This window comes from Dermacentor variabilis, chromosome 3, assembly GCF_050947875.1.
Source record: "Dermacentor variabilis isolate Ectoservices chromosome 3, ASM5094787v1, whole genome shotgun sequence".
Classification (NCBI taxonomy): Eukaryota; Metazoa; Arthropoda; class Arachnida; order Ixodida; family Ixodidae; genus Dermacentor; species Dermacentor variabilis.
The window spans coordinates 55,940,719-55,965,405 of NC_134570.1; the positions used below are offsets into that span (position 1 = coordinate 55,940,719).

Below are 24,687 nucleotides of genomic sequence, written 5' to 3' on the forward strand. Positions count from 1 at the left end.
GCATTCCACGCAGTGCCTTTTCCTGGCTGCCTTCATTATTAGAGTTGTGCCCAAATGCACCCCCAGAACCACAGAAATTGTTGCATGACTGAATCTTCACTGTTGGCTTACCCAAGTGACCAATCATCGGCGTCGCTCTGGCTGCTTTGCGAGAAAGCTTTAATGAGCTCGATGGCTTCTTGAGCCTCTCTCTTCTCCACTAGTAACCTTCCACAGGTGTCCATCACAGTTTCCACAAAAGTTCCACTGAACAGAGCAGGGTCCACGGATTCCATTGGCATGTCCGCGAGCACCTGTTGAAGATCAAAGCAGCCATTAGCAGAAGCAGCTGAAAGATAGGACACAAATCACCAAGAAAAAGACCAGCAAAAACTGATCGACAGTGGTTGAACGCTTCTCTCAGGTTTGAGCCAATGTTTTAAGCCAAAGGGCACTCAGTCGTTCAATGAATGGGAGTCTTGTTTGGATTTATGGCCAGGTGTGGTGTGCTCTCTGCATAGATTCGCTCCCCCAACTACAAACGTTCTCACATCAGCATTCTTGGCTTCATGAACAAGAGGAATGAGCAACAACAAAAAAGAAAAGTACAATAAAACTTAAGATGCACTATCGTAATCATCAGAACAGGAAGACATAAACTGAAGAACAAGGGGTGTACGGTAGCACGATTAAAAGACGGGACAAAAGAAGACACACGGGGACACGCACAGCGCTTGAACAAGGGGTGTACGGTAGCGCGATTAAAAGACGGGACAAAAGAAGACACACAGGGACATAGCGCTGTGTGTGTCCCCGTGATGTGTAGCGCTGTGTGTGTTCCCGTGTGTCTTCTTTTGTCCCGTCTTTTAATCGCGCTACCATACACCCCTTGGATATGCATTACCAACAAGCCCATATTGCAACCCTAGTGAAGAACAAGAACAAGTTTACACATTATGGAAGACCAATGATGGCTGCCTTCCATGCTTTCTAATTAAATTGGGCACGAGTTGTGAACAGAGGTCTTCCAAGCTTTTGTGTCCTTCTTATGATTTGGACAGCTCAAAAGACTAGCTTAAACCATGGTATGGTCTAACTCAAAAAAAAAAAATAAATAAATAAATTATGGGGTTTTACGTGCCAAAACCACTTTCTGATTATGAGGCACGCCGTAGTGGAGGACTCCGGAAATTTCGACCACCTGGGGTTCTTTAACGTGCACCTAAATCTAAGTACACGGGTGTTTTCGCATTTCGCCCCCATTGAAATGCGGCCGCCGTGGCCGGGATTCGATCCCGCGACCTCGTGCTCAGCAGCCTAACACCATAGCCACTGAGCAACCACGGCGGGTGTGGTCTAACTCAGTATGGTGAAGATGTGAGTTCCCAAACTGAGCTATGGCCTACAATAAAGAGACTCAGACCCCAAACAGCCAAGGTTTAATCTTTCTCCAGTGAAGCCAGGCCAGCCCTGATAGCCGTTTTGTGTTTTGTTTTGCTTTATTCACTTGGGTTGCAACGCGGCATAATGTCAGTATGAAACTAAACATAAGCATGCAGGCCCGTTTCATAGAGATACTGCAACAGTGACTAATAAGATGTGCTGTATATAATCCGTCATTTATAGTCTTCAGACTGAGCACTGTTCTTGCACCACAGGCAGTTCACAGAGCAGCCAGTGTGAGGGGCCTCACAGCGTTTGCCAACAATGCAAATGTCTTTAGTTCATCAAGGTAGGGCTTGGACACACCACTTTGGAGCTAAAAATCTTAGAAAACTGGTTTTACCAGGGGCATTACCATCACTGTGTCAAGTGCCAGAGCAGGTTAACTTTAACGACAGCGACTCAAAATATTGAAAGAAAGTTTGCAAGTTGGCTGTCAGGGGTAGAATATTTTGCATAGCAGTTGCACCATAGTACAAGGTACCTGTGGACAGCACCTCGTGAATTATCAGCACCCTGCCCAACCTATGTGGGGGGAGTGGTGTGCAAAAATAGGGGTGGACGGACCGATAGATGGAGGTGTGGGCCTTACATGAATAAATGTGGCATAATTTTCGGGGGAATCCGCAAGCACAGCAGAATGGCAGAGGTCGTGACCACATACCTCAAGCTGATCTTCTGTTAAAAGTGCTAGCTTCCCCATGTCCATCTCCAAGTGTCTAAGAAGAACGACTGGATCCAAGCACTCACTGCTGAAGATGCAGGAGTTTTCTTTACTAGCGTCTACAACATCACAACCTGAAAAGAAATGAGCAAATGCACATTGAAGATATTTCAATTTAAAGTATCAGTGAAGATGAAAGTGTTGTTGACTAGTGTTCTCGACTACTGTTGTCCCACAACTGAAATGTTCAGCGTGCTTCACATCTGCTGCATGCAATGTGCGACAGCACTTCTGGACCAACTAAGAACTTGCAGTGTCTGCTGTGCTAACATTGATATGTTTACTTTGCCGAGCTATTCTGTCATGTGGGCTAAGCCACATGAGAGCAATATTTTGCTACCCCTTCGCAGTTAACCCTTAATTGTGTTCTAAATCCCAAATTTACACCAGGGCTATCAAACATCATAGTGGGAGGTGGTTTCAGATTATTAATTTTGTCTGACTGTGACGTGCTTAAACAATTGTGGTGAGGCATAATGACAAGATGCTAGAAACGGACAATTCAAGATAGGGTACAGAATCATATAGCATGCTACACAACTGCGCGCTTCAAATGATCAATTTGCCCTTCATAAGCTTCCACGCTAACAGATAAAACGGCCTGACGGGAGCACTTTATGAGAAACGACTACACGTTATATTCGGCTGTCAGGAAGCACACCAAGAACTTCATACTCCATGACAATTAGTATATACTTTTTTTTTCTTCCGACTTGAGCGTCTTGTCTTACCTCATTACCCAGGAACAATGTGAGCATGAGGCTGTTGTTGCCAAATATAGGGCCATGTCCTAAATGTGCAGACTTTCTGACAACGTACCTCATAGGGAATGCCCTGCCACCTTTTCTGCAAGGCATAGAGACCTTTAACAAATCCAGACATTACTGACACCCAGAATGTACTCAACATACTACCCAAGATTAATCTCATTGTTAGCATCTGATGTGCAGGTGCTCCTGTTCACCTTACAACTCCAATTCTTTTTTTGTCATACTAGGTGCGCCAGTTTTGCGCAGTCGCAGTGCTGAAGCTCAGCTTTCAAATACGCCATGCACAGCTAAAATTTATTTCACTGTGTGAAACCTCAATGATGTCCTCTCCTTAGCATATGTTAATGAAGACAAGAAAGTAGTGACTTTAGAGTACCAATGCTGCAATATTTTAGCCATTTACGTTCCATTCCTTCACGAGTAGAGACGGGTGTAGGGAACTGTGGTTAATATAAGGAATGTACATATTTATCAAGTGGTTATAAAATATGGTCGATGGTGCTGTGCAGAGCTCCATACTCTTCGACCAATGTCATCTAGTTAATATCACAGGTGATCATACACAAAGCTTGACTATCATATGCGACACTTTCGTAGTTCTAACTGAGCACATTCAAGTCCCATATCTGAACATGCATGCGTTGCCAACTTATCTTTCAAATCCAAGTCTTCTTTCTGTGGCAAAAAAAAAAAAAAAGTTCCCTATGTTGGCCAAGCATCTTCCAAAGAAAAATTTACAGCAGATCATGGGATTAAACATATAAAGTTGAAGATAATTGATTAGTTTATGTACATTCTTATTCGCTTCCTTCACAATGTTATAGTTTTTGTATGCTTGGATTTGGATGATGCAACGAGCTATGGAAAGAAGAATGATGGGTGTAACGTTAAGCGATAAGAAAAGACCACATTGGGTGAGGGAACAAACATGAGTTAATGACATCTTAGTTGAAATCAAGAAAAAGAAACGGGCATGGGCAGGACATATAATGAGGAGGGAAGATAACCGATGGTCATTAAGGGTTACGGACTGGATTCCGAGGGAAGGGAAGCGTAGCAGGGGGCGGCAGAAAGTTAGGCGGGCGGATGAGATTAAGAAGTTTGCAGGGACAACATGGCCACAATTAGTACATGACCGGGGTACTTGGAGAAGTATGGGAGAGGCCTTTGCCCTGCAGTGGGCGTAACCATGCTGCTGCTGCTGATGATGCTTGGATTAGACAATGACTTGGGAGCAAGGACACCCATGTCTATTGATGCTAGGCAAAGTTTAAAAAGCTCACAATTGACTAATGTGAGCAACACAGTCCTGGAGAGTTAGGCACACTCTGTACTATGGCAATGTTAGAAATACTGATTTATAAGCTTTACCATTGATGTGAAACCAGAATATCAGAGATGAGACTGACACTGTGCTCAACAAAAGCTTGCAGAACATTTCACTTAGCTTAAGGCATGATTAGTTGAATGTTAACAATAATATACTTAGTTTGGGCGCAGCAACACAATGTTCCTGTTCATAATGAATACAATGTGTGAACACAGTATCAAAGGATGTTGCTACCAGTGCTGCTGTTGCCATGTATATCTTAGTATTACTGTAATGGAGATTCTAAGTAGTGAAAGTCAAAATTTTAGTAGTTTTTTAAAATTGTTTTTTAAGTCAAATTTTGCCCATCCTGCTGTTTTTAACACATCTCAGTGATGACCAGTATAAAACAAGGTTCTCAGCTAACAAAAAAATCACTTCTGATGATGGATATGCCCAAGGTGTTTTATGGCCAATAAAGACTCTAATAAAAGCTCCTTGCCTTGTATAACATTGAATAATTTGTACTAAAGTCCCACATGTTCATTTATCAGTTCATATATGCAATTATTATTTTAAACTATGAGAAGACTGCTAAAAGAACAGTTGCCTTTCACAAGCACTCACTAGCTTTATCTCTGTGTTCTATTTCCTTTGGTATCTGTAATGAGAAGGATACATGGACATCTTGTTCGCAAAATAAATGCATATCTATTTCATTAAACTCCAGGCAATTCCAACAAAAATTGCTTGTATATTATGGTATGAAAGCACATAGGCTGACTACACATTTATATGCATATGCAGCATTGTTAAGCATGGCCTGCTGAGGTGCAAGTTCTGCCAGTCAGGTGCGAGAGTGGCGTCGACTTTTCCTGGAACGCCACCGCAAACCTCTAGCCACATGGCGTCACTAAGCCTACTGTGTCCACAGGACAATGCGCCACATCCGCCACTCTGCGTCGCGGGATTGCCAAGATGAGTTCGACGAACTAGGCTTTGTGACGGAACACGCCACCGCCGATCTGGTCTGCTGTGAGCAAGGGAGTCCCCGAGGGAGCGTAGTTCGAGGCCCCTTTCCACGCACCATTCCTGACATCAGCCTCGAGTTCTGCTAAGACCGTCTGACCTCGGTTGGAGACCGTGAACCTGTGCGGAAGTGTGTGTGTGTGTAAGCCTTCGCGCAAAGGGGCGGCTCGTCTACGGTGCCTGGTCGAACGTTTCCCTCACCTTGGGATCGAGGGAGGCCCGAGTGTTTATAAACCGCTGATGTGTGGCTGCTCAGGGTACTTTCTCTCGCAGTCATGCTACACTGATGAACTGCAACGTCCTTATGTAGATACTGTAAATAAACCCATATTCCTCATTCTCGATGAGAAGCAGTCTTTCCCTTCAACAACATCCTCAGCGTGGATAAGTTGGACGACGGCATGGGCCAGCTACCATCTAATTCATGCCCGATTCCAATCTTGACAACTGGTTACGAGCGGTGGGATTGACCTCCCAATCCTTACAGCATGCATAGCAGCACATGCATGCACCATAGGTCAATTAGTGCAGACTTGGCAACGTTAAGTGAACCACCTAACACACTCATTAGAGAGTTGCAGCCTCATCCTTGAGAGAGAGATAGCAAAGAGAGGAAAGGCAGGGAGGTCAACCAGACGAGGGTCTGGTTTGCTACCCTACACTTGGGGAAAGGAAAGGAGGAACAGAAAGAGGAAAGTGGTATTGAGGAAACACTGTGTGTGCACGCAGCAAAGCGCCTTGAAATCAGTCAAGTCCAAGCAAGTGCTCCGCCAATGCGTTAGGCTGCCATCATTCTGCTGTCTGAAGCTAATCTTGGTGCTTCTCCATAGCTGGTGATGCATGTTGAAGTCACTTGAGAAGGCCAAGGAGCCGGTGGTCGTGAGCAGTACGTTGCAGTACGTGGCAGTATATTGGCAAGGTAAACCCCAGCCTTTTTGACTTCAGTGCGAATGGAATGCTGCGGGTGAGCCATGCTCATCCTTAAAAGGGACCCTGAAACGAAGCTGACGATTTTGTATAAACGTATTGAGTCGTTAGGGTCGGCCCTTCTGATCATTGATGCATTTAAGCGCTCCGCATAGCATGTGTAATTTATTATAAGGTTTTAAAAATGTACATCGCTACCGATCGCAGCACACTACACCCCCGAGTTTTCAGCCGCCCCTGACCAAGTGACGCAAGGTGACCATATTACCGCAAGGTAGGGCGGGCTATCCGATTGGCTGCCCATGGCGCGCCATCAATACATTTCTCCAACCTTATGGTGGACAAATGTTGTCTGTAATAGTTAGAATGTTTAGTTAATTTGTTTCTATAAAAAAAGAAAGTAACAGAAAAAATGCACAAGGACAATTTATCACTACACTCAAGCACCTCCGGCACACAACTGTTGTCTGCTTGTGTTATAAAGTGCTCCATGTTGATGTGAGCTGTGCGGTCTGTGTTGGTCGCGATCTGTCTTTTAGCGAGCACCATGGTTTGCCCTTGCATTGTGGACTGCAAGTGCAGCGATTGGCAACATGTCAAGCTGCGACAACACGTCCCTCTGCAAGGCAAACATGTGAGCGGAGTGGCTGCAGAGCTGGTTGTCGGTATCTCATCAACACCAGCATCTACACATTTGTGGCCGTCAGTTCATGCTGAAGGATTACTATATATACCACAATAGTGTTTTGCCTGCACTGTATTCAGGCAAGCGTAAGTGCAAGTGGACTGGGCCCAGCAGACTTGTCAAAATCCATGAAATCACGATGAGCTCGCGCAGGAGTTTCAAGACATCAGTGCTCATCTTTCATTCTTGCGCTTACTAGTACAGCTCAGATAACTTTTCTCCTTGGTGTTTCTTTAAACACTGGGCAAAGGAAGGTGATCCATATTAAAGCTATGTCTGACTTAATCAGTGGATCATTTCTGGAGGGTGTTACTTTCGGAGTGAGCTCGTTGGTTAACTAAGCGAGAGCAAGTGTGACCGCCTTGACATTTCCATGCAGAGTTGTTCAAAAAAGTTGTTCACTGATGTGATGAACAGCAGAAACGTTGCTGCATCTAAGAACACTTCTGCATTACATGGAGCTATTGTACTAAGAGCTGCATCAGGTGAAAGTGAACACGTTGCCTAGTGTGATGATTCCCCAATGATATCCCAGGCATGGCTGCAAGCTTTAGAACAGCGTCTTTGAAGCAGGGAGCTACAGACACAATGGTGGAGGCAATTTCTCCCCATTCAAAATCTGTCACCAAAGGTGTCACCGTCGTGGGTAATATGAATTCAATGTCAGAGAGGGATTTTGTGATACAGTGACTGCATCACCCCAAATGATAATTGAAAAAATAAGACACCACATGTGGCTGTGTAAGATTGTTTACAAAACATGTAGCTTTGTATGCACTGGGGGAGGCAATCCTTCCACATTTGGAATTCCCATCAACAAATGTGTCAAACTCGTGTGTGATGTGAGTGTACTGGAGCAAAAAAGCATCACAGCAGACTGGTGTTTTTTTTTTTAGTAACACAACTCTATTTACTTTTATTAGATTATCTCATATATAACCTCAACCCTGCATTCCTCCCAGAAGAATGCGCCAACCAGCTGCAACAAAACACACCCAAACAGTGGGGGGCCACCCAAGCGGGCTTTGACAACACACTGCACACACACGGAGACTTGTGTCCACAGTCAAAAAGACCACGCGGTAACACTCGCTCGCCGCTTCAGACAGAACCCTCTTCTCACTGGTGTTTGCCCCAGAGAGAAAGAGAGGACACTTTCGCGCAGAAAAAAAAAAAAAAAGAACTTTGCTGCTCCCTGACCACGGTTTCACTTCGACCAATGCCCCCGTGCGAGTTGGCACAGAGGGGAGCCGGCGCAATGGCAACGGTCCCATTAACAAGTGGCAGTGATTCCCTTCTCAAGAAAGGGACACACACAATGTCATAGAAACAAAGGCAACACCCAAAAACTGCTCGTGGAAAAGAACTTAAAACAGACATCATGAAACACACACTTTGCGGTAATAGTTGGCTTCGAGATGACACTGACACGCCACGACTGAGAAACAGAAATCGCCACTCAGAAACGATGCCGTTGGAGGAGGAGGGCGGGACGAGGTTGAGACACTCGCTATGGGATGCGGAACAACGTCCTTAGAAGTCTAAAGACGCCGACAAAATGGCCGTCACGAACTCCCTCCCTCGCCCTGCCCCGCACCTCCCCAAAAAGTGGCACTTTTTGCAAGAACGCAAGAACCCGGCAATCAATTTGGCACACGACACCGAAGACACTGTCTTCGGAAATGAGCAACTCTGAGTGCTGCCCGGCGGGCCCCGTGCACCACACAGGACCGCTCCGGGGCGGAGTATAAAAACGAATAGCATCATTGAGAGAGGATGGGACTGTCACGACTGTGTTAATTGTGCCACGACGGACAGAGAGAGAGCTTGCTTTTACAATGGCTTCCTCCTCTTCCTCAGAACATGTTTGCCAGACACTTTTCCAAAAGGAATGAATGTGTGCGCCAAGTCTGCGCTGCACGAAGCCTGAGAACAGCATAGTATCAGCAGTGGCAGCACGCAGAAAAGAAGTCTGGCAACAAAGAAATAAAGTGCATGGTTTCCTGTGCATATCTTGTATTTGGCAGCGTGTATAGCTTGTAAACTGCGTTGCACTGCTTGCGAAAAAGGAGGTGTCTTCCAACAACGAGACAACAATTAGTGTGATGGTGTCAAACCTGTCTTTGCCAATGACTGCCATGCTTTCCACTAGCAACTTTGCCCTGTACTCTATCATCGGTGACTAGAACTGATTTCGCATATAAGTGCGAGATCATCAAAATGACTTTGCAAAAACTGGGACTACTGCTACCTCAAGAGCATTCTTCAAGCAAGCTGCTTGCTTTGGCAAATACTTTTCGACTTCTCTGCAATGCCCTAGAGCCAAACTGTGCCATTTTTTTTCTATTCAGTTCAGTTATTACAGCTGAAAAGATCCTTACGCAGCAAATGTACATAGATGAGTCAATGGATGATAGCGTTGTTTGTGAGTGCTAATAATGATTTACAATGCTTGCTTCATTTATTACAATGCATATTTGTTAAAAAAAACTAAGAAACACGCACCAATTATTGTATTGCTATAAAGTGAATGGTATATTATGCTGAGCTATTTTGAATGGTCAAAGACTCCGCAACAAGTGACAGCCACATGGTTCCATTAGGATTAAAGAAACGGTGTAAAATAAAGATTAATGAAAAGGTGTAAGAAAGTTTTTCACCAAGAGGCAACTATAGAATACAAATGTACATAAGCTGAATCAAAGATGTTTAAAATAACTTCTTCACAAAGCTCAACTTAGGTGAGGAGAAAAATAAAGGATATCGTCAAGTTCTCTTAAGTGCCTTAAATTTACACTGTTTTAGTGCTTATTTAAACCATTCATCATCTCATGCAATGCCCAAGTAAAATGACTAACACATAATAAAACAATGACAGCATGAAATATTTAGATACTGCAACAGCGCATACATTGAGAGAACTTGGATGACATTGTGATGAACATTGGTGAGCAGTGACCATTCGAATGAGGCAAGCAGTGACAAACCCCAACAGGGCCTTAATGACTAGCTTAACCTTTGAATTAGGTCCAGCAATTAAATTAATTGTGGGGAAGCAGCGCACATTTAATTTACCGTTTTCTAGAAGAACCGCCACATAGGCACTATCGCCGAGATTCGATTGAGATTTAAAGAAGAAAAAATCTTCCCCCCTTAAACGCAAATCCAACAGTATGCACAAACTGAACATTTGTAGGCCTGGTGACATGAACAAGGTGTAGTACACTTGTGACAAACGTGACATGGAAGATTAAATTTGCCTTGAAGCAGTCATTGTAATTGCGGTGTGTGAATTCAAGACTGACATACTTATTAGGTATCAACCTGCTTTCCTGCTAAATATCTTCCTGCCAAATATTGACACAGATGCCAAGTCACTATGGCCTCATGAATGCATAATCAGGCGTCCCATGTGCCACTGCTCTCGAGGGTAAATTACTGTGTCTCTATGTGGGAATGGTACTTGAACAATGCAGAGAATTGTTGCGGATATTTTCACCACGCTTGATGCACTGCAAATAAATTTTGCTGACACAATATGCATCCCTTGGCAAACAGATAATGGAAAGGTGTACAAAAATTCCAGTAAAGCCTTCCTAAAGAAAAACTTGATCTCCTTACGTGTAGATTAAAGCTTAGCCTTTGCTGCTGAACCAAGCAAAGACCACTGAAAGAACATTTCAAAATGATACAAAACTATCTGTGCTGCTGCTTAGCCTGTCAAAGCATAAACAGGGCCATGATCACTGGTCTCTTGATGAGAAGCTCAAAGAACAGGTGCCGGAGATGAGTGCCAAACACAACAGCGTATTCAACAAACAGTCCTGTGCAATGAACATCAACAACAAATGGGCAAGAAATCATGCAAATAGCAGCAACTTTATAAACTTCAACATAGTGCATATTCATACTCAAATGAGACTGACTTCTGCACAATGAACACAAAATTTTGCCACATTCAGGTAGAAGCATTATTCAGGTACTCTCTGTGGATTAGATCTTTCCCCAGAGCTCACATGACAAGCAATGAACGAGAAAAATCCTTGCCGTTGAGTAATGACAGAACATTTGCACAACATTCAAATGAACAGTGTATAAAGCACACATAAATATATTTCATAAAACGAGCTTGAGAAGCAACAAAACTAATTTTCTCAACAGAAATCCCCACTTATTTTCACACAGGTTCCACACACGTATGCATCAAAGAACTCAGTAAGGGTGACCAGAGGAACTTATGTAAATGAGCAGACAGCCCTCTAAAAACAAGCTAAAATTAGTGCTGTGGCTGATAAAAGTACAAAATGAGCAGACAATGTCATCTAAACAATGTTGCGTCATAACAAGAATTAAAGAGTGTTATGCGATACTTCTTTACGAGATTCAAGTGATGATTGACACTGCCAAAAACATTCAGGGAAAAGAGAAAAAAAGCACTTGAACAATGTCCTTCAAAGAAAGAAAAGAAAAGAAAAAAAGCAGCTTGTGTCGATTTAGTTGCTCTTACATTCATTTGCGAAATATGGATCCCTACAAATGCTCCAGTTTGGGCTGTATGAAAATATTGTGGCCAGAAATGGTGTGTGAATGGTAAAACATACAATAAATGGCCATTCACAAAAACATTATCGTAAAGCTGGAATGTCAACACAACAGGAAAGGCCGCATAACAAGTGAGTGGAGAATCTTACACTTGCCTCCACAAAAGTGACAAGAACAAGTGTGCTCATAATTAGCAGAACTGGTCACCCTGCAACCAGAACACAAAGTGAAACGTCCGGCAACCTGCGCCAAACTTGCTTTCACAAATGAGAGCAAGCGAGACATTTAGCTGCTGGATAATGCATTTTTGCGCTGAACGATGTCATTTTTGGCACATGATGTACAAGAAAGAAAGAAAACTACATAAATACTGGCATTGTATAACTGGTGAGATACACATACGGTAAATGAAAAGGAGAGACACCCTGGGACAATGTTAACAATTCACACAGCAGGCATGCCCCCTGCCATGTGAGACATTGAGAAATTTATTAAATGAGTGCAAACATCAACAACAGGTGTCAAATGCAACAATGCTGGCATATAACCGGCTTCGCAGAATAAGACGATACTTGTCATCGTCAAAACACGGATGAGTGACTAGAGTGAAATATCTCACACCACTTGCTGCTGCAGCAAATAACTTTCTTGCTAGGGAAAAATTTCTCAACCACCTCTGTCACACGGGAAGCATAAGCTTTGCATATCATAAGCAGTCTTGTAAGGTTAACTGCGAGCTTAGAACATGTTGTGGTTTTCTGTGAAACAAGGGTTCAAATGTACATAGTTGAAATGTGAGGGCCATAAGAAAAGTAATGCAACAGTGGGGTTATCTTTTCTTTTTCAAATATCTGTGCACTGTTTGTCATAATGTGATGAAGTTGCACCCTTATGCAACACCCCAAAAGGGGTCTTTAAGGAAAATAAAGTGATGTGATGTGATGTAGGCTAGAACCCAACTTTCTTGTTTGCCACCGAAATAAACAAAGGTTTAACACAAAGATAGAGAGCAGGTTAAGTGGTCAACAATGGCCAAAGAAGAAAAGCCACAGCCTAGAGCTAACATTCTGACAATCTTGACAAAGACTCTGATCGAAACGTTAGCTCCAGGCTAAGAATTCTTTAGCTCAGCCTTGCCACGCCTCCGAAAAAGTACAGTAACTGCATTTTCAACAAAGAAGGGCGTAGTTTGTCCAACAGCCGTAGTAAACGACAGAATCATTACGGCGGCCACACTCTCCAGATGTAAGCAACATCTAACTGCTGAGGAAGAAGTTGAAATAATTCTGAAAGTTGTATTTTGGAGAAACAGCACAATAAGTTGTAGATTGACTGCAATAACTTCAGCATGGACATGAGTCGGCAGTAGTGAGGTGACGTTATTTGCCCTATGCAAGCTTTCTGCACAACTTGACTGCAGTGGCAACGCTATGCAGAAGCTGGTTAAAGAGTCGAGCTACAGACAAGTGAATGCAAAAAAAGGATATTCCTGAACATGACTTCAGATTTCAAGGAAACGACAATGTAAGTCTCTCCCAATGAGCTGCAACTATCTGATCTCTTCGCTTCCATCATCGTCAACTTTTGACTGTACAGACCAGGTTGGTTGGCCTTCAACATTCGAAAAATCGATGAAGACTAAAGAAAGCGTGAAAATGGCCATCAAGAGGTAGGTGCAACAGCGACTACAGAAAACCGTAATTTTAAGGCCAATCTGACAGCTTGAACAGCCTGAACTAATGCCGCATGTCAGGGTGCTACATCACGCAGTATTTTTGCATTAAAGTAAGAGTTGCTATACGTATATGCCCAGTTTGGAATCTCTACATCAGTAAGAAAAAAAAAAAAGTTACGCCCACTTTTGGCTTGCTTCATTACTTTCAGTGAGACCCTAGTATACTAAGAACTTTCCAAAGTTGCGATGTGGCACTTGGCAGCATCTTTGTCAACTGGAATAAAATGCTGTTAATAATGAAATTAAGTACAACAATCTTAAGTAATAAATAGTGGCTGTCTGCTGTGCAAGCATGTGAACTAGAGAGAAGCAGCTAATTTTACTCCAGCAGTTAAATTTAATAAACACAGCTTTGACCTTCTATGTTACAGCATATGACAGCTGTTGCAACAAAATGAGAGCTACAAGGCAGAAAAAAAAATTAATTCCTCTAATACAAAGGCCCAGTACCACAAGAAAGTTTCTATGTCAATGTCAGAGCTGAAAACGTTTAGGCCTGGCTAAAAACAAAAACATGTTATCAGAAAAGAACAGCTGCAAATACAATCTTCAGAGTGCACAAGCAGCAGTATGCCATTGCTACTGCCGTTCCATCCGCCTGATGTAGACCTGCCTGCTTTCTAAACAACCAAAGGGGTGCATATCTTCTAACATGCTTGCAGGCAGGTGCATTCTCCTGCCTTTTGCAGCTCAGTGCTGGCCTTGGAATCCGGCTTGGTGTGTCGCTCCAGTAATAAAGGGAAAATCAGACATTCACCTGTTCGTAGCAATTGCTACAAAGGAAACCCTTTACTTTCCCTTTATTGATCACTTCTCTCCATCTTGCGGGTTTCCGCAGGACTATTACATCAAACTCTTGCCTTTGCCTCGAGTTGTTGACAAATTCGACTTCGCCCTGCCATCTGCTAGCCGCCTGGTTAGCTCAGATGGTAGAGCGGCTGCACCGGAAAGGCGGTGGTCCCGGGTTCGAGTCCCAGACCAGGACGAATTTTTCTTCAACTGCGAGGCTTTTCTTTCGAGGAACACGTATGGGTTTTCTTTGTAGCAGTTGCTACGACCGGGTGGATGTCTGATTTTCCCTTTATTAATCACTTCTCTCCACCTTGCAGGTTTCCGCAGAACTATTACGTTGCCCTAGTAGATGGCATGCTAATTGGTGTCTGCTAGGCGGGTGATGCCTAAGATAACTGTGCGATGTTCCCATAAAAGTCACTATAGTGACTATCTAAGAGCAGTTATGACATTTTGGAAGGACGGGAGAACACGTATGCCTGCAAGTACACATACAGTCTTCACCAAAACAAACAATGCCGCTACTAGTCACATGACCAGCCATGACTTTTGATAGGCCTGCAGTTGTATTAAGACAGCTCAAAAGTTCTGAAGAGGAAGACGAAGAGTCATCCTCACTTTTCAAAGCTTTCTAGTGCCAGGAGTTGCATGGCCATGGCCCGACACAGCCAGGATGTAGCAACAGTTGCGCTCCGAGTGAATTCGTTTCTTTAGACGAACGTCAAAAGCCCCACTGTCCTGAGACTGCACAGTACACTAGATAATGGTACAGCAACAACTTTTGGAGACTGCTCGCATCCTTGTAATACCCATTTCCACTAATACAAACATTAACAAAGTGAGCAAATGAGCAAACTGCACTACCGCCAAACCACGAGCAATGCAGGTAATTAGGGCAAGGTTTGACCAGTCTTAACAAAACAGTTCAGCAGTAACAGAGCACTTAAGTGCAAGCATGCGTTCACCAAACAACTTTTGAAAAGAATGACAAGACCTAGCTGACCTGCGAATGTAATGTTGACAGACAGACTAGGCTTGACACGCGGAGGTGACCAGGCCTCCTTTGAGATTAACACTATGTTGTAGTAGCTATAAAGCTAGAACGCGACTAGTCCGAAAATTTTAATGTAAGGGCTATGAAGCTGTTGGTTCACCTTCGGCACTGTAAAGTGAAATTCCTTTGATGCATCCTCAGCTATAACGATTTCCTGGTTGCTACAATGTACTAACTGGGTGCTTGTAAAATGCCCAAAGACTCCCATGTTTGTGCAACCATTATTTTTATAGTTGAACCTCATTAAAACAAAGTTACATCCGACATGAAAATGCCTTCATTATATCTGATATTTTTTATAAGCATATATTCCTTACACATTTATATTGGCGAGGCACGTCATATGTTTACTTCGTTACAACCAATAATTCATTGTATCGAAGTTCAACTGTACATTTTCTTCTATTGTTCTGAAAAATATGCATCAACAGTGGTCTACTGCCCCTTCATAAGATACCACCTAGACCTTGCAGCAAGATAAACGAGCTGCTGAGTTTTAGAGAGTCTCATTGCGACTGGATCTGCAAGTTAGTATACACAGAATACCACAATAGTGCTTGCAGCAACGTTTCAGTCAGAAATATGAGGAAGAAGACAACTGCCACTGATTCTGAAGCTAAGCTAAATCTCCCATTTCTCAGATCATGAATTGAAATGATCACTGGCCTTACAGAACACAACGGTGTAATAAAGTGCACATTACATAATGCTATTTTCGGTTAAACAACATATTGTTAAACCTGTTGCTTTATTTTGATCCCCCAACAGTAAAGCTCAGTGAAATAACTTAAGTTCCAAATGAAGTGACATATTTCCTTGCCTATTACTCGCAAGAATGGGCTCGCAGTTGTAAGGACCACACGTGTTGCCACGAGAAATTGTTGCATCACAGACACACACACACAAAAAAAGAAAAAAACAAATCAAAGTAAAAAATGGATCATAAAAGTCAATATATGTGCCTTCAAAATCATGCCTTTCATGAAACCCCCTGCAGCTTGCGTGCTCTCTCATGGCCCAAACATTTTTTTTTTTTTCGTGGTAAGTCTCAAAGCAGTCCTGTCATACTCAATAACTTCCATTTGACCAAAGTCTCCAATGTGAACAAACCAACGGGCAACGAGTTCAAACTGTGGAAGAGGTGAGGAGGAGCAAAATGGGGGGAAGGGGAAATGCAGCACTGGTTCACTGGCTCACGCGTATGAAAGGTGTCAGGGTTTAGAGCCAGTAACCCTCCCCATCTGCTATAACGCCCACAGGTCAGTTACCGACCTACTATCAAACTTAGCTCCGTTGTACCCCAACGACGAACAACACAACGGCAGATAGAAGAAGACTGCCCCCGACGGAAGACCTAAAGAATACTTGAAAATGCCAAGATTTTCTGCCTCCCTCATCATCATGTCTGCATAAGTGGTGGCCAAGGAGTGGAGAACAGGGTGGCTCTTGGGTACATAGAGGCTTGTAGCAGAAGGAAATATGTTACTTCCCACAGTGCGTGTATAGTATATGTACATGTATAACTTGTAGATTTGTTAGATATCAGTTATATATATATATATAGTTTTTTATTTGTCTCCTATGTACATTACAAAACTATGGCAATAATTACTTAGCATTTTTTTTTCTTACTCTTAATGGCAGTTCCAACAATGGGGGTGTTGAAAGTAGCTTATAAAGGGAACGGGCTTATACTTCCATTTTGGCAGCTAAGTGGGAAGGTGAAGAGAGGTCAAGAATAAATGGGGGGCAGCAGTTCCTAGACACACCTACACACTATGTACGACTCTCACATTTCTGCTCTCCGCGTAGAGAGATCCAAGGCTTTTGGAAAAGAGGTTGGTTGGGGAGGGGATGAGGCCTAGAGTGCCATCTATGAGCTCACCCAAAAAGCTCGCAATCTCGTCAGCGGGGACGACCGAGTGTGCTCCCACTTTGAAAACGTCTTTGCAGCCAGCACGTCAACAATGTCTACCAACACGCGTGATGAGAAGAAGAATAAAAAAAAAAAGAATAAATGAGAATCCCTTGTCCTCCGATTTTTAGGAAACTTTTGCACTCATCTTCCGCTTCACTTATTTGACAACTCTGCAACAATCAATGTAACTTTCATTCAACGACGCCACGGATCTCGGACAGAGAAGGCCGGGAAACAACTGACGTGCAAGAAGACAATGCTAAAGAAAAAAGATGTCTGCTCGATGATTAGATTCTCGCAAAAACTGTGAAGAGCCAGCAAAGTGTGTAACGTCTGTGTGTGTGTGTGTCCATGCGCGCTGGCGCACTCTCCTAACGCCACCGGTTTGAGCACTGACACCTTGGTCGACACGCATGCAACAACAAGCTGGAAAAAATTTAAAGCCAAGAATGGGAATGACTGAAATTAGCAAACGAATGTATCACAAGAGCATGCCAAGCTGGGACAAATGTAGAGTGTTCTACTGTGTAAAATTAGTTGACAAATAACTAGACAATGAGTAATGCACAACGCGAAGACTTAAAAGTAATTCTCGACTAAGACTGACCTCCCATGAGTGGCATGCTTGCAAAAAAAAAAAAAAGAATTAAGTTTATAACATGATGCCTGCATCCAACCAAGTTCCATCAAAACAGCAACATCCAAGAATTGACAGGCAGACATCGACTTGAAGGCTTTTGCGATAAACCTCCAAGAATTGTAAAATGTTTGTTGTTAACAGTGAAAATGTTGTACTGTCCAAAAGGTGATGTTCATCATTTGTCTTCTCTCTTTTTTTTTTCTCATATACACACACATATATACAAACACGCACACACACACACATATATACAATGAATTCATGCATTGAAAGTGCTAGCCTTTGTTAAGACGTCAGCTTGGCCACAATGGGCACAGTACAAAAGGAATTGAGAAGGAATGTTATGCAAGGAAACGACAGGTGGCCATGCCTGGCAAACACAAAGAACAGTCCGGCATGCCACACTAGTCGAGCAAAGCCAGCACGGACTCTGCCGACGCGTTCAGAGGAATGAGCCGACAAAATAGGAGCGACGCCTCCCATCAATATGTCGCGAGGCAGTGGCAGTGAGTCGGCACAAAGTCCAGAGCACTCAAAGAGAAGGCAAACAGAAAAACAGAGCCGCCCACCACAGGCGGACAATGAACCTGACGAACAAAGCCGTTGGGCAACAAACACTGCACACCAGTCGGGAGGAGGGAACGGGGGAGGGGCCAGTGCAGTGCCATGCTCGGAGAATGAGGGTCGCCCGAAAAAGTTACTGTGGCAACGGGAGACTGCAGAAAAAGTGTCTTGAGCAGGGAAAGTGCAAGGCCTGGATCCTAAACCACTTACAAGCCCTCCAAGGGCCGGGTGTAGTGAGAGGGTCAGTTCATGCAGTCCACAGGTCGGGAAAAGAGGCGGCCTGCCGCCACTGATGAGATGAAGTGAAACAGCCTTTGAAAAAAAGCTGCAAAGAGGGCTGATGTTAGCACCAAGCAAAAGGAAACAAGGGGCCCGTGAGGACGTGTCAGGTTTACAGAGCGGGCAACGTAAATGAGCACAGAAAAATAACACTGAACAAGACAAAGGGCTTCCTCTTGAATGAGAAAAGGCATACTACCCCGCTATCGCAGCCTCAAAGAAAGATTTTAGGTACCAAGCAAAAAAAAAAAAAAAAAAAAAAAAGAAGAAGATACAGTGCGGTGAGAAGGAATAACATCACTTGAATGTGAGCTGACACTTCAATCCAGAGTAGGAAAAAGTATGGGGGGATGTTAAACACTGGTGGCACTTGCTACTACATATGTTGACCTAGTTGTGCTTGCGTGACCCATCAAAGGAGCCAGTGGCGCATTGCTGCATCCCGATACAATGCCATGGTGTTGGCTGGCATCTAGAAAGGAGCAGTGATTTTTAGCACCGCCATTTAACCGGGCAAGCAAGGCTTCTCCCGTGCCCCAAAAAAGTGGCAGTGGCAATTCTTTGGCATATGGCCTCTACACGAGTCAAAAAAGAAAACGGAACACAAACACCAAAAAGCACTGACACCTCTTATCAAAAGTACCCGGGGTGTTCCATAATGCCGTAATACTGTCCGTTGTAGATGACTCCGATTTCCCTGAGCACCTCGCCGCGCAGCGTTGCCTTGATAGTCCAATTGTGAACGTCAGCACTCTCCCGCTCACGCTCTAGCCGGTCCACGTCGACGATGCGCGACCCAAGCCTCTCGAGGATGACGCCAATGTCCCGGATGGTGAGGTGCCGGTCTTGTTCTAGCGAGAGCTGGTCTACCAGGAGCAGGTAGCGCTCCGTCAGCTGCTCTTCCTCGCAAGCAGTGTTCTCTGTGTCCGACTCCGAGTCATCAACGGCGGGGATTCGTGCCTCTTCTGTCACCTCCAGAAAGCGAACATGCTGCCCCTTGCTACCCGACGTAGACGGCTGCGGTTGCTGTGGTGGTGCCATCCTCTGCATGCCTGAGGTGCCAGGAAACGGGCCTCCACGCGGAGGAAACTCCTGAATGGGCGACGTCGCCACCGACTTGTTCACCTGTATCTGGTGCGACCCGTGCAGCGCAGCACAGTGAAAGTCGCACTCTGCGTGGTTGTGGTCGGGGCTTCCCGTCCCGTTGTTGCCGTTCGAGGAGGGGGCGGCAGCTGTCGTTGAGTCGCGTGACCCCGTCCGAGGAGGCAGTGTGCGCGACTCGGGCCGGGGTCCCAAGCCTTCTAGCGTCAGCCGGGTCCGTGGAACAGTGCCGACGGCGCCTCCGTCCATGGCTCCGGCGGCTTGCGCCTCCTGCGAGGAGACTTCTACGCGGAGCACCCCACCAGGCTCGGAGCCGGGTCCGCGGCGCCCTTGGCACTTTTCGTGCTGGTCCCAGTGGAGTACGACTGTGACACGCCCTTTGTTGTCCATGATCTTCCACGAGGGCTGCAGGTCCATGAGTTCCAGGCTGGCAATGGCATCACACACGATGCGTGGTATTGCTGTGATGGCTGAAGTGGGGTAAGCAGGGACGAGGGTCGATAGAACAACCCAAGAGAATTTCGGTATTGGAACATCATTGCACATGGGCACGGATTACAGTGATGCAAGATGCAGCTAGTGTACTGATCAAGACAGCCTAATGCCTGCACATCTTCTTGGATCTTGTTGGTCCTAGTATCTGTGCTTAGTATTGTATACAAAACTCAAACAAGCAAGGGTTCAGTGATGAGCACCTATGATGTTGTGATACTACAATTTGAGTCATGCAGACATACTGAGCAACAGTATGTCTGAGGAAACTGCATTAAATCAGTTAACTAGTTGTGATCTAAGCATGAACAAGGCACTCAACAGTTCTATTTCAAAGAATGTGTTCAAAACTGTGCAATGAGCTGCCTCTCTTGCCAAAATTTTCCTGTTTTTGAAAAGGAAAGTGACATGGTGTCATGTTCTCACAATGGTTATTACACAAGTGCATGTGTTTCAAAAAGAATAACAAATAAAAAGCGAGAAAGTAAACAGAACTTTATTGGCATCAGCTCAAAAAATTTAACAAGAAAATAAATGCATCAAACAAATTCATACGGAGGAAACTAAAAATGAAAATGCACATACAAAATATGGGCAAATAATTATGACATAAATATAATATCAAAATCAGGCAAAGTAGCGGAATGCAGCAAACATTGAATTATGTATACAGGTAATTCAGTTATTGAAATTGGACCAAGTTTTGTAAAGTGGGTACAAAAATAAGTCAAATGCTGAACAGAGAAAACATGTCTGCTCATTCATTTCTAGGTTGGTCAATAACTGATAACCAATAACACAGTGTAGCCAGAAATGACATGGCAAAAGATGGAAGAGGTCAAAAGCGAAATCCGAGGAAAGACAGTTCACGTGTTTTAGCCCTTTCTATTTTTTTCTGATATTTCAATATGCAACATGTGCATGTGTTTAGGCATAATGGCTTGCATGGTGCGATGTGTACCAATGCTAAGCCAAGAGCAGCGGTAGCACAAAGATCTGAATATCAAGTATAGAGCACGTTCACATAGATTCGGCTTTACAAGTCCAGTGACCATTTTTCCAAAACAAAAGAAATGATGCAACGTGTTTTGGCAGATTACATTCGATCAAGTCAGGAAATTCTTAAGAGACTTAATTCGGGAAACATTAAAGAAAATCGAGGATTGCCTTCTTTTTAAAAGGATTTTTAAAGTACCACTAATTTATCGATGGGCCTAAACTTGAGCATTTGTGAATATTAAGAGCCGCCTAGGGCAAAGAGATTTACCTCAAATTTCAACGACTTTCATGGCAACCAGCTGACAAAATTCTCAAACCGTGCTCTTTACAGATAGGGAGAGAAAAAAAAAAATATCGACTTTGACCAATACCGTGCAATGTTCCGTTTTCCAGATTTTTTTCTTCTTCTCATCATCATAGCAGTCATACTCTGTAATATTTCATTCGAATTGATGCTACTGACTCGTACTCTATCACTAAATATTTTTAGAGGAGCCGTAACCACAACACTTTTTGTTTGAGAGCCAACCAAAATGCGGATTTGGATAAGTTAGCAGAAAATGTTTCTGATTGACTGGGTGCTTGTATATTTTTTCCGATAAGAGATATCTACTTCTCACAAAACTAAGATTGATTTCTTCTGTCTTGGCACTCAAGCAGCAAAACAAGACTTTTCTGTTCGAAATTACAAATGGTCACCAAACATGCCCGGCTGAACTTATCTGAACCCTGCACCGTTACGAACTCATGCAAGGACCACATTTTCTCTCTCATGATTATTATTCAATGCAGCCTTGTATGGATGTAGTGATAAGAGTCAAAGCAGTAATAAGACATTTAAGCTGGCAAACAACTTGCACACACTATAAACAGTGGCACAGCCTATACTAGTATATGGTAGCTTCCTACTACCTGTGGAAAAAGCCACATAGAAATGTAATGTCACGCGTAACTTCTCTGCAGTGACCTCTTTTTTTCTGCCACATTTTTTTTGCTGTCAAGTTGAAGGACCATTCCATATACGAGTGTGGTCCTTAACCAAGTGTGCGTGCAGCAGCAAAACAAAACTAATGCTATGAGCAATGCTGTAGCGTATAAACAAAAACAAAAGCATAGTGTCCTGTTTGGCAGATCATGTGCCCTCAGCATGACATGTGCAAACCAAAATGCTATGTTCTCTTGCAGTTAACCAAAAGTAGTGCACCACAAACATCCCGAGGCTTTTTCTGCCTTGAATAACTAGCTATCTAGCCTTGCACAGTGCACAGAACGAGCACCGCATTTTTTTTTTGAGCTAGAGGTCTATTGAGAAAAATGACACTTGTAAGCTAAAGCACATAACCAGGGATACTGGCATCCCTCAATGATACCAACTAGCACCACAGAAATAAAAAACAAATGAAAAAAGAAAAGCGTGGCAACCGCCCGCACTCAAACTATAAACGGCTCTGAGCTGTAACATGATATGCGATATGACATGTCATGTCATATCATGTTGTGTATGTGTCATGACGTGTGATAACAGCAGAGAGAGACAGGAACAACGATAAGCAATAAAACATGAGATAGGGCAGAAAGAAAATTGATGGGATGAAAACAATACCAACTGCTAATAAAAGGTGAAACAACCACGGAACTAGAAACCAGGATATAAAGAAATGTCTTAAAAATCAAACCTTCGCGTGTATGTTCGGGCTGTGCAACTGTGTTCATAACTCTCTATTTTGCTTATCACGCCATGTTTTTCTTCATTTATTTGGTAATATGCAGGCAGCCATAATCTGCAGGAAACCTCACACTTTTCAATTTCTTTACTGTATTCACTGATTGCTTCCATCAGTTATGCAGTTTTAAACAGTCCTGGAAAAATCAAATATTTATATAATGCGACCGTATACACAAGGCTACACAAGGAGTTGTCATTCAACCATGAAAGGTGGCTCAAACAAAGTAGTTAACTCCCAGGCCCTAGAAATGTCTTCCTGGAACTACCTTTTGTAACAATTGATTTTATTTTTGTCTTATTTATTTTATCGAGCAGTCAATTTAACGCTAACCTCATTACTTCACTTGAACTAGTACAAGATAACTTTACCTGTTTCATTCTTTCCAATTATAACTCTTGCATGAGTATAACTTTAATGAAAACTAACCTAACACTCATTCCACTAGCTAACCACCGCAAGGTTACCCCACTTTTGCTATTACATAATTTTTAATCACACCACACTTTACGATGACTTCATCCTGCGGCCTCGGTATATTTCAAACCGCATTGATCATCGCAGTAAGGTAAGAATTGATTCATGTCATACGAAGCCTTTCTTTCAGTCTCTCATCCCCCGTACATCTCAGGAATGGAACCACCTTCCCTGAAGTGTCGTAGCCATCACCGATAACAAACTTTTCCGCAAAACATTAGCTAACATTGCATGATCAGGAGAATCATTGTGTTACGAGAACTCACTGCACTTGTTTGTTTGCTTTGCACTACTACTCTGTAACCACTCCCCTCTTTAATGACATACGGCCCCAAGGGTATTTTAAATAAATAAAAATAAATAAATAGATAACAGTAATGCAGGGATGTTAAAGACAATGACATGAGGAAAGAATAGCAAATGAAATGGACAGCGAAAAAAAAGAAAAAAAAAAGAAAGAAGAACTGTACCTTGAATGCCACAGCAGTAAATTGACGTCGAAAATGAGGCTATAAAAATTTAGTGCCACACCACCAGTCTTTATCCACACGATGAAAATGCGACTTGCTCCACAATTTCTTTATCGGGAGAGAGCAGAGGAAAGCAATCCAAGAAAGGATTTGCAAATCCCATCAAATGTGGGCCAAGTTTCCCCAGGTGAGTATGGCAAAGCAAGAACGTCAAGTGTTCTCTCTCTGTCGAGATGCTCACCTGCCCTGAGGGCCTCGACTCCGGGTGGTAGCCACTTTTCGTTTGGCTGGAGCATTAGGAATATTGTGTCCCTCTCGGTTCGCTGGAAATAGTTCTCATCTTCCACTTCGGTGCCATCTGCTTCGAGCACGACCTTCAAGTCGAATGGGTTGTTGTATCCCAACTTGGCAGCTCCTGGAGGAGAGAACATGATGTATGGAATGTGGGAACCTCTAGCACAATGATACAAGCTACTCGAAAGGTTGGGCCCATTAACTATAAGCCTAGAATAGCATAAAAGTTGAACCTTGTTACAACAAAGTCACATCCAACATGAAAATACATTTGCTATACCCAATATTCGTTATAAGCATATATTTGTTACATGCTGATAATGGAGAGAAACATTTTTGAATGATTTTGTTATATTTTATAAGTCATTATATCCATGATGGTTATACTAAGAATCGACCGTAGGTGAACATACTTCATACGTAGGTTCATACTTCGCAGGTAATGCTGCAGAAGCTGTGCAAACAGTGTGGTTGCAGAAGTGTCACATTGCACACTTCACAGTGAAGTTCTTTTTGATCTGCAATGCTCTCTCTGGAGTAACTATTCTTCAAATAATTACAACTTGTGAGTATAAGGTTACATCAAATCACATATAATTTGTGCACCTTTTTGCTCCCAGTATACGACTCACTATTCTTTGGTTTCAAGTGTAAGCAGTGAGAGAAGTGGCATTGAGCTTCATAGCATTGCTTGCTATGTGTGGAACGAAGCACAGACTGAACAAAGAATGCACAGTGTA

The 24,687-nt window shown here is 43.3% G+C and overlaps 1 protein-coding gene across 1 annotated transcript in view; it reads right to left on the minus strand.

Moving 5' to 3' along the window:
- Positions 1–7,760: 7,760 nt before the first annotated feature.
- Drep2 (DNA fragmentation factor-related protein 2) overlaps positions 7,761–24,687 on the minus strand; it is a 31,962-nt gene continuing 15,035 nt past the window's right edge. Inside the window, exons 3-4 of the mRNA XM_075685202.1 lie at positions 23,895–24,068; positions 7,761–19,961 (exon numbers count right to left, since the gene is read on the minus strand). Of these exons, the coding sequence (XP_075541317.1) occupies positions 19,024–19,961; positions 23,895–24,068 (1,112 nt within the window). The 3' untranslated portion in view covers positions 7,761–19,023. The remainder of the gene's footprint in view (positions 19,962–23,894; positions 24,069–24,687) is intronic.